Genomic DNA, 10,076 nt, shown 5'->3' with positions numbered 1-10,076 from the left:
ATATATATATATACACATATAATTTCTTCCATTGATGCCTCAATGTCACGAATAAGAAATTATCTTATTCAACAAATCGAAATATTCGAGTAGTAAGTAGTTTTATTTTCTATATGAAAGTGTAGCAAAAACTGCTTCAAACTGCTTATTCTTGTTTTATATCTAATATAAACTAATAATACAATTTTTGTTGTTAATCCTTTATTAATACAGAATTATTAAATATGAAAAAAAATTTAATTGTTTTACGCTTAAATTGTTTCTTTTTTAAAATATATTTTTGTTTATAGTAAAAGGATTATCAGCAATGATAGATGCATATTATTTTTAAGTTTTTCTTTCTTTATATTTTTGTTAAATAGTTTTTATTGCGGTCAATTTGTCCGCAGAAACTTGTTGATACATATATGTTGATGTATATCATAATATATATCGCATATAAACATATTAATATATAAATACATTCTGTATAAATACATTCTATATTTTATATCGGCTCGATGTAAGAACGATAAAATTATATCGGCATAAATTATTTTTCTAACAAGCGTTTTCCTCTGATTTAAACAATTGACAAGATAAATAAATATATATGCATTTAATTAATCCTAAACAGTATAAAACATCTTAATACATATCGATATAATAAATTTGTATCGTTACAATAAAATTTTCATAATGATTTCATAAATATATCATATATTGATACAACATAATAAAAAGATTAATATTTAGAAATAAATTTTTATCTACAGATTTGATAATTTTTATAAAATTAAAATTTTATAAAATTTTCTTACCGTTTTAATATTTATAAAGCATATGTCAGATTTATACAGTTTAGGATTAAAGAAATAAAACTAACAAGAAATTATACGCGTGAGCATACAAATGTAAATTAATTAAAAAAATTAAAATGATGAATATTTCTAATCATTGATTATAGGAGTGCTAATTTCTAATACAACAAAAATTTATTTATTCAGGATATTAATTTCTAATAGTATTAAATATATAAATAATTAAAGCACATTTCAACATAATATTATCTGAACAGTATTAGCAATGATAAAATGCAATAATCTTAGATTGTTCCTATTTAATACTGATAGTTGATGGGAAAAGAGGGATTTTAATAATTTCAAAATACTGAGCATTTAATGAATTAATTGATTACAGAATCTATAACTATATGCATACGCACAATTTAGTCATGTAAGTGGAGAGAAAATGGAATTATGATATGACGATAAATTAATTATTTACAACAATGTCATACAATCGAAAGTTTTTATTTGTAAAAAAGATATCACTTGAAGAAATGATCGCAATAAGATTATTCACTTGCTGTCAAAATTCCTTGACAAATATAGTTTCTATATAGACTAAAAACTTATATACGGTAAAATAAATACGCGATATTTTTAATAGAATAAAAACAGTCTTAGCAATTATACATTCGGATTTTTAAGCACATTTTTCAAAAGGGCACTAATCAATCTTTGTTTTAAGAACGGCGAAGTATTCGTTGTATTAACAAGGAATACCACATATTAAGCAACTGTGGTAGAGGTACTAAAGTTTATCGATGTACACAATAAATCTTTTACTCTCATTCTCTCTCTCTCTCTTTCTCTCTCTCTCTCTCTCTTCTCTTTCTCTCTTTGTCATTCAAAATTGGTATCCTTTCCTTTGTGATCACGGAAAAGCTATAAAAGCTGTCTCCAATTTATTTTACGAGAGACTATATAAATTAAGAATATCGGGCATGCAATTCTAAGGTAGATCAGCCTTTTGTTTGCTTTCCATCGTTTTGGAAACTTTGGCCCCAATTGAAACACAATGCAAGAATGTCTAATTTGATCGTCAAATAGAATTATAGCTCATTGCAGAGCTTTGCCTTTGATATCTCCGTAAACTGTCCAATTTCGTAAATCGCAGGCTCTATTTCAGTCTCTGCGAGTATCTGCTGCAACCATTGCTTTATCTGTACAGGATGCTCATCGTTTTTCTCTCGTTCTTTTGGAGATCTAATTATTTCGGAATCATCCTGATCTAAGACTTCTTTATCAAATTCTCGCAAATTAGTTTCAGCTGCTTCATTTATCAATTTATCTAGCTCAGAAGATTCTGTAGTCATACAAGACATCCCGAAAGACTGTACATTCTGTGAGTATGATTTATCAAAAGCGTGCAGTCCATCTAAGGATACGTGTGTCAGACCAAGTTTGCGTTTTATAATCAAAAGCGGCGAGTACCTTGATATGGATAAAGTGTCTTTAAAAATCTTTAATGCATTGGTCTTTATGTTATGCGAATCTCGCAGCTCATTATTAGTGAAAAGTGTGGAAGGCAGACTTGAAATACGCATAGTTCTGTAGTCAGATATAAAATCTTTGCAACGTGGAAGGCTCAGATGATCTCTGGCTTTTTGATCTGATGATTTGGTAATTGATTTGTCAAAACTGACATGATCCTTATTAGCATCTTGATAATCTGCAACTTTATATGGTTCCACATCCTTTACTGTAATACTATTTGATCCATGCGTCTCGATATTACCGAACTGGCGTATTCGTTCCTCTAACTCGTGCTTATCGTTCAGGACAACTACTGATGATGGTAAGAAATTTAATGAAGTCTCTATTAGAGAAAGTTGCTGCCTGTGAATAGCTTCGGCTTGTCGGAGTAGTTGCTTCTCTCTAGATCGTAGGAGTTTCGTTAGACCTTCAAAACAATTTCTGATTTCTGTCTCAACCTGCAAATTGTATTTTTCTTTCGTAATTTTATGATTATATATAAAAATAAAAAACATTTTACAACGATTATTTTAAGATATCGATATTCTATTTTGAAACATTCTATGTATTATATTAACTATTGAATAAAAATTTATTTTATATTCTTTCACAGCATCTTTTATTACTATTTATACAAATAATGATTTTATAACTGTACATTACAATATATTAAATTTACTTTTGTACACAAAAATTAATTCAAATCCATCTTTAACTCTATGTCTGCAATTTGAGGTTTTTTTCACATAAGCGAAATTTCATTTCCAAATAGCCTCATTTTTGCTAAAATTTCAATTTTTATTAAATAAAGATTTTAACATTTAAATTAAAAAATTAATAAGAGATATTGAAAAAAAAACCTTGAATTTTTTTGAGTGTAAAACAGTAAAAAATTTAAGCCGTAAAAAAACTTGGGCAAAAGATTCGGATTAGATGGAGGGAGTAAAAATATAATTGCAGAGGATAGTTAAGGATTTCCACAGTGAGTTGAAAATTCATCAAGGGGAAAGGAGAATAATTTCCATGGATGCTCCCATCTTGTCTCTAAGTACAGAGACTTCAATTTAAAAATGTACATTGCTTCGTATGTTTTGCTTTAAATGCCTTGTACAGTGACAACTCTTATCACAAAAAATTATACCGTTTATTACTTTTTTTGTAAAGTAGTAAACAAAAAAAATAGAAAACATACAAGTTGCGGTGCAGCGAAAAATACGCTACGGGATCTACTTAATAGATTTGCATAAACGTAGGGAGGTGCAAGTGAATTACTCATACCTGAGCGGATTTCTCGTCTAAGAGTCTGCGTTTGTCCGCGATCAATTTTATTCTCGACTGATTGTCCTTGCTGTTGTCCAGCTGATTCTGTTTGCCTGTCATGTTGGCTCTCCACGCGGGTTCAATAACATAAATGCAAGCTCGACGGTCGACACTCCACAGTCATTGCAATAATGCAATTTAATCGCGATTTGCCAATGTTGCTACTTTACCGATGGCGGCGGACTCTTGCACTAAAACGACACTAAGCGCTTGTCGCCGATCGATCGACAGATGTCGCCGCTTGTGCGATCGGGCGTGGATGTACGAGAAAGGAGCGGGAGGGGAAGATGCGTATGATGTGAAAAACGGTACAAGACGACGGGTGGGCAGTTTCGCGCGGCATAGCGCGGCTTTGTCTTTGTGGTGTGTTCGGGTATGATCGAGTACAAGTACGGGGATATCGGCGCGTCTTAGAACACACACACACACACACACACATACACACATACATACACAAAGAAACACACATACACATAAATTTATACGTAAGGAAAGAAAGATACAGAGCGAAGCAGATCTCGCTCGTGTGTCTCGGAAGAAACGAGGAAGCGATTGTACTGAAAGAGATCGAGATCGAGAGAGAGAGAGAGAGAGAGAGAGAGAGAGAGAAAGGGAGAGATTTGTGAATCACACACCATCACACGACGGAACGTGTTGGCGACATTAGGACGAGACTGGCGAGAGTACTATCTCTCTCTTTCACATTTGTTTATCTATCGATTTCACTTGTGTATCACAAAGGCGCCGGTGCTACCGGACGCCCGGTGGCTCTTGCTCCAATAGGAAGTGGCCTTGCCCACGTCGAATACGCCGGCTCGCGGCGCGACCAAGATTCCCTTTTTTTTTTGACAGCTTCGAGCTTCGGAGGACCCGAAAGTCCGAGGCCCGAAGACGACGGTGACGCGGTATCTGGAACGTTTCCTCGCTCTAGACGACTTTGGAAAATTGGCGAAAGGTGTAACGCCAGTTTAGGTACGTATGTCTACCTTGCCTATGGTGTGTATATGTGTGTGTGTGTGTGTGTGTGTGTTGGCGCGCGCGCACAGCGCACCGCCTACGGCGCCCATACAGATATACGTGTGTAGGTTGAATGAAACGAATTTGGCAATTCTCTTCGTGCAACGCACCCGCGTACGCGCGTGTACGTGGATCGGAAATCATTCAGAAAGCGCACTCGAGACGACCTGGATATGGAAGGTCGCGCTAATACCTTGCACATATCTTGTCGCGCCTGTAGGTGTTTAGTGGTATTTAGGACCCGAACAGACGGTACGAGACTCTTTCTCGCCGAGCGTTCCCTCGCGCGTGTCTCCTCGCATTTTGCAAGCGAAAGTCGTTTTCACGAGACGCGCCCTCACGATTTCACGCATGCTTTAACGGAACCCGTCATTCCCATAAGCAAACTCCTCTCGTTGATTTATTAATTCATTAATGTTGTATATTTTATATTGTTGTATATTTTATATGTCGATCTTAAACCAGTATTTCTATACTTATATTTAAAGCCGTTTGATGTTTGGGTCTGAAGTTTGTACGAAGTAATCACAGAGCTCGCATTAGCATCTTCAAGTATTTACTTAAAACTCTTGCAGTAAGAACCGACTATAAATATCGGATCTAAATAGTAAGATCATCTTTCGAGCGGAGTTACGTTATAGTTTCGACACCGACATTGGAAAATCGATTGAGAAGAATAACGTAACATTTGAAAACAATTGTTATTTATTTATTGTGTACATTTAATTTGAAAATCATTCGATGCTTATTTAACATTCGAAGCACATTTTTAACATTCAAATCGTTGAATAAATTTGCTACGTTAGATAATGTCATTAGTTTCATTGCCAATTTGTTTTTTTCGAGGAAATGCTTGTTAAGCACGCTTGACATTCTAATCTTAATCATTAAAATAAATATCTCTAATATGATATCGTTATATATAGATACATTTTAATTCACTCAGAGAATTCTAGTTCAATGTCAATTAAAGAGTCACTTTTTACATTATATTTGCGAAGCAAGAAATTTAATTTTTAATTTAAATTTTATTTTCAAAGCAATTTTTTATTATTCAAGTCTTTCTATTTTAATGATCAAACTTTGATCCTTCCATTTGAAGGAGAACCAGTAATTGTGGTTTGAGAAAACAAAGAAGTTTTTTTTTAAATTATCCTTGACGTAGATTTATCTTGCGTGACTTGAATCAGCCTCATTTCGAACATAATTCCAGTAAATTTGTCGGTATACAAATTGCATCAATAATTCGGTGTTTTTTCAATATCGCCCAGCGATTTCGTTCTTCCGTGATGTGAAGACAAATCATATACGTAATAAATGGTATGTGCGAAATCAGAATTCTGCGTAAGCAGAATTTTTCAAACTTGTGACAATGTAAAAAATACAACGAAATTCCTGTTCTCCCTTGCGTCGATTTCAATATCGCGTGAGATCGAGAGTCGAACTCGGATTGGCGCGCTCGTCTCACGCGTGCGCGGCGCGGCTGCGCGACCAGAACATTATAAGGTCGCAAGTCGCGCTTTTTTCGAGTGATATGAACTGGTATGAACTCAGGGTGTACATAGGCCGATATTCATCAGATTTTATATTCAAGATCGTCCTAAATATGGTAAGTAAGAAATCACGAACCAATGAGAGGACTGCATTAGCGTCTTAAGACGGTACATTACTTAAAACGATCTTGATATAAAGAATTGACTATGAATATCGGCTATAGTCGAGTCTTATTTCAAGATCGTCTTAAGTAATGTCTTAAGACGCTAATGCAGTCTTCTGATTAGTTCGTAACTTCTTAAGACCATATTTAAGACGGTCTTGAATATAAGATCTGACTATGAATACCGACCATAATCAGATCTTATATCTCGATCTTAATCCTAAAAATCTTAAAATTCAGCCAATAAAATACAGATTTCAATTTGGATTGGCAAGTCCATTGGCTGAATTTTAGACTCTTAGGACCAGAAATATAATATTTAAGATTGTTTTAAATGTAATTTGTAATGTAGAAACACTAACTACGTTTATACGTACAAATTAGATTTTTGATCGTTTGAGGAGCTGTCCCATGACAGTTGGAATTTCGGAAAATGGAATCTTGGAAAAGTAATAGCGTGGGGATCAATTAATCAGAATTATTGAGATGCATTACTCTTCGTCTGCACATATATGTTAAATATAAGATCGAAATTAAATTTCTATACGTATAAATATAAATATTTAGATGAGTAATGTTATTTTTCATTTTATTAATTGGACATTCTATTGAAATTACGAGAGTCGATCAAATATGAACGAGAATTTCTTTTTATTATTTATTGAACGAGAATAAAAATATAAAAAAAAATTATTTTTCATAGTCTCTGCTACATTAATATTTTTGCCAGCGGATAGGCAGTTTGGCGAATTCTCCGAATTCTTAAAAAAAACAACAAACAAATGATAATTGCATTGAGACAAATCCATACGATTATCATTTGTTGTTGTTATTATTGAAAGAAGAATTGGAAAGATAATAATACGATTCGAGGCTAATGCCAGTATAAAGAAATTCGTGCGCAATTAACTGCAGATATTATCTACTACTTTTTATGAAAACGAAATCACCAAATTGCCTATCCGCTGGCAATTAATGTAGCAGGGAATATATAGAAAAATAATTTGTTTTCTTTATATTTTTATTCTCGTCTAATAAATGATAAAAAAAATTCTCGCTTATATTTCATTCATCCTCGTATTTCACATTTATTATCAAAGTTTTCAATAGATTTATATCTATATAAACGATGTAAATAGTTAATTACTGATCTTATATTATGATCTCTAGTTAATAATTGCGGATATTACTAAACATGATTAATAGTGTATATATACACATATATATATATAGTCATATATATGTATAATCATTACGATTATTTCATTAACTGAATGTGAAAAAAAATCTAAAGACCGGTATTCATAATCGATTTCTTATGTAAATGTCATGAATCATATTAACATTTTAAAACATTTAGTTAAAACTTGAAATAAGAATAGACCGTGTGAATATCACTTATACATATAGTTCTTTATATCCGTTCTTTATATTTAAAATCGTAATATTGTACTATCGTTTTATTGGTTCGTACGATTCCATAATCCAATTGAATATAAGATCAATTTTGAATATAAAATTGGACTATAATAAATATCGCCCATCTCCAGTCTTGTATTTAAGATTGTGCCAGTTTGAAGAGTGAGGAGTCATAAGATTCCTTTCAGCCAATGAGATAATCGTATAACATTTCGAAATTTCGAGATAATAATTAGTTTACTCTATTAATTGAGATTAATATACACTTAAATTTAAGAGCGGACTATGTACCGATCATAGTCCGATCTGTTTGCATTTATCATAAATTTGTATTTTCAAAAAATGTTTCAATGAAATGACTGCACAGCAAAATCTCGAGATCATACTGGAGATAAAATGTAAGACAATAATATCATTTTAAGTAAGATGATAATATTATCTTAATGAAACTGAATCGTTTCACTGGTTAGATGGACTCTCAAAATCATCTAACTAGGAAACACAGATGTCCTCTTTCGATTTTGAAGTTTTTTGTTCTGAATCAAAATAAGAAACACATTTTTTTTTAATAACACACATTAAGTTCAAAATTAGAAGGGAATACTTCTGCATAAGATCTTTCTTCATAAGATCAGATTTTAAAAGATCAAACTATAAATATTATCCATTAGTTCTATTTTGTATTTGAGTTTTAAGTCTGATCTTTTTATTTTGTTCAGCTATGTAATTTTATATATATATATATGTATATATATTATATATATATATATAGATAGCGATTTCAAGATCATATTTCAGCAATCTTAAATATAAGATCAAATTGCTCCTTGAGTTTTTTCTAATAAATCATTACCTGAGCTTCAAATCATTTAGTGACACACAAAAAACTTAAACAGTAAAACATAAACAGTAAGCGAATTAATCAATTATAATAAAGACCTCTCCGCAATAATCAAACCATTGTGTTGATTTTTTTGCTGCTTGCTCACGTGCCGTAAAAACGATCAATTAATTATTATTTTCTACTATGACGTAAATTTTTTTAATATTTAAAGGTCATGATCGACTCATCAAATTTAAGCAGTGAAACTTAAACAGTAAGCGAATTGGCCAATCTCAGTAAAGATCATAATATAAGCAATAGCTAATCCAATGTTGAATTTTTCTGTTTACGTTTTACTGCTTAAATTTTTTGGATCTTACTCTAAGAGTAAGTTATATAAAACTTATATAAAGCTTATATAAAGCTTATATAAAACTTAAATAATGGCTTGTAAAATGTATGTGAATAAGTAGGACTGATATAAAATTTATATCAGTTTAACTTTTATGCGAATGAGACGTCCTTCAAGATTTCGCAATATTTTAAACAATTTAAAAGTATAAACATTACATACACGTAATGATTTCTCAGAATTTTAAACTCCATTACCTAAGTTATTTTGTTTGAATGCAATCCTCGATACATACGAAAGTATGTTTACATTTTTTCCCATTGACTTTGAGATTTTATAATGTAATTTTATAAACAACTTGACTAACCGATATCTTATCGTTTATCCGTGTTTGTTACAGAATTGCCAAGCTATCATTACCGAGATATCTACTTGAAACATAAAGATGAATAAAGTGGATTATATGGAGGTAACTCTCCCAAATTATTCTTACATTTTCAATTTCGAGGAGACATTCAGTCATCACGAGACCAAACAATGGATGATGAAGAATTGGACGAACGGTTTTTACTATTGCGGATTATACATGATCCTAATATTCGGCGGGCAACATTATATGGCCAGCAGGCCCAGATTCGAACTCAGGGGAATACTGTGTCTTTGGAATACGTTATTGGCTTCTTTTTCTATCATCGGCTTTACTAGAACGGCGCCCGAATTAATACACGTTCTCAGGCACCATGGATTACTTCACAGCATTTGCATACCAAGGTCGGTTCTTTCATGTATTAAGTTTCATTAAATCCCCAAATCTTTTTATAATTATTGATTAATTTTACATTTCATTGTCAAAAATTGACATTGAAAGTAATAATTGATCGATATTTATCATTGATTTCTTTTTTAAAATTTTCAAAATTTAATGTTTTAAGGTGCAACTTTGATTGTGGCTGGTATTTACACAGTCGGATATTATATTCAAAACCATCTTTAATACAGTCTTAAGATATCGTAAACCAATCACGGAGCAATTATATTAGCATCTTAATGCTTAAGACTGTTTTAAATAAGAATTGACTACTCAGTCTATAATTATTATTTTAAAAGATTCTTAAAATCTTAAGTTCTACTAAATATAAAAATCGAATTGTGCTTTTTTTTATATTTATATACGAATCAATTATCATT

General features: G+C 31.8%; 2 protein-coding genes across 3 annotated transcripts in view; one reads left to right on the top strand and one right to left on the bottom strand.

Annotated features, from left to right (window-relative positions):
* Positions 1 to 1,271: 1,271 nt before the first annotated feature.
* On the bottom strand, positions 1,272 to 3,725 carry LOC108690221. Its single transcript, XM_018197410.1, has 2 exons — positions 3,579 to 3,725; positions 1,272 to 2,758 (listed from the first exon to the last, which is right to left on the bottom strand). The coding sequence occupies exons 1-2, from the start codon at positions 3,678 to 3,680 to the stop codon at positions 1,877 to 1,879; spliced, it is 984 nt and encodes a 327-aa protein (XP_018052899.1). The 5' UTR covers positions 3,681 to 3,725; the 3' UTR covers positions 1,272 to 1,876.
* Positions 3,726 to 3,906: 181 nt separating this feature from the next.
* LOC108690230 (elongation of very long chain fatty acids protein 6) overlaps positions 3,907 to 10,076 on the top strand; it is a 7,257-nt gene continuing 1,087 nt past the window's right edge. Inside the window, exons 1-2 of one of the 2 annotated variants that reach the window (XM_018197421.1) lie at positions 3,907 to 4,592; positions 9,289 to 9,659. In XM_018197421.1, coding sequence (XP_018052910.1) covers positions 9,334 to 9,659 — 326 coding nt within the window. In that variant the 5' untranslated portion in view covers positions 3,907 to 4,592; positions 9,289 to 9,333. Of the gene's footprint in view, positions 4,593 to 6,175; positions 6,247 to 9,288; positions 9,660 to 10,076 lie in introns of those variants that run through there. The other variant, XM_018197428.1, reaches the window with a different exon arrangement.

The sequence above is a fragment of the Atta colombica genome, unplaced genomic scaffold (genome assembly GCF_001594045.1).
Source record: "Atta colombica isolate Treedump-2 unplaced genomic scaffold, Acol1.0 scaffold105, whole genome shotgun sequence".
Taxonomy (NCBI): Eukaryota; Metazoa; Arthropoda; class Insecta; order Hymenoptera; family Formicidae; genus Atta; species Atta colombica.
Note: the sequence above shows the minus strand (reverse complement) of the source record. Positions and strands in the feature narration are given on the sequence as shown.

What these genes read in the sequence shown, in the direction of transcription:
- LOC108690221 (XM_018197410.1), bottom strand. Translation starts at nt 3,680, where the DNA reads ATGACAGGCAAACAGAATCAGCTGGACAACAGCAAGGACAATCAGTCG. An exon ending in TAGACGAGAAATCCGCTCAG is followed by an intron (nt 2,759 to 3,578) that starts GTATGAGTAATT and finishes TACAATTTGCAG; the next exon opens with GTTGAGACAGAAATCAGAAA.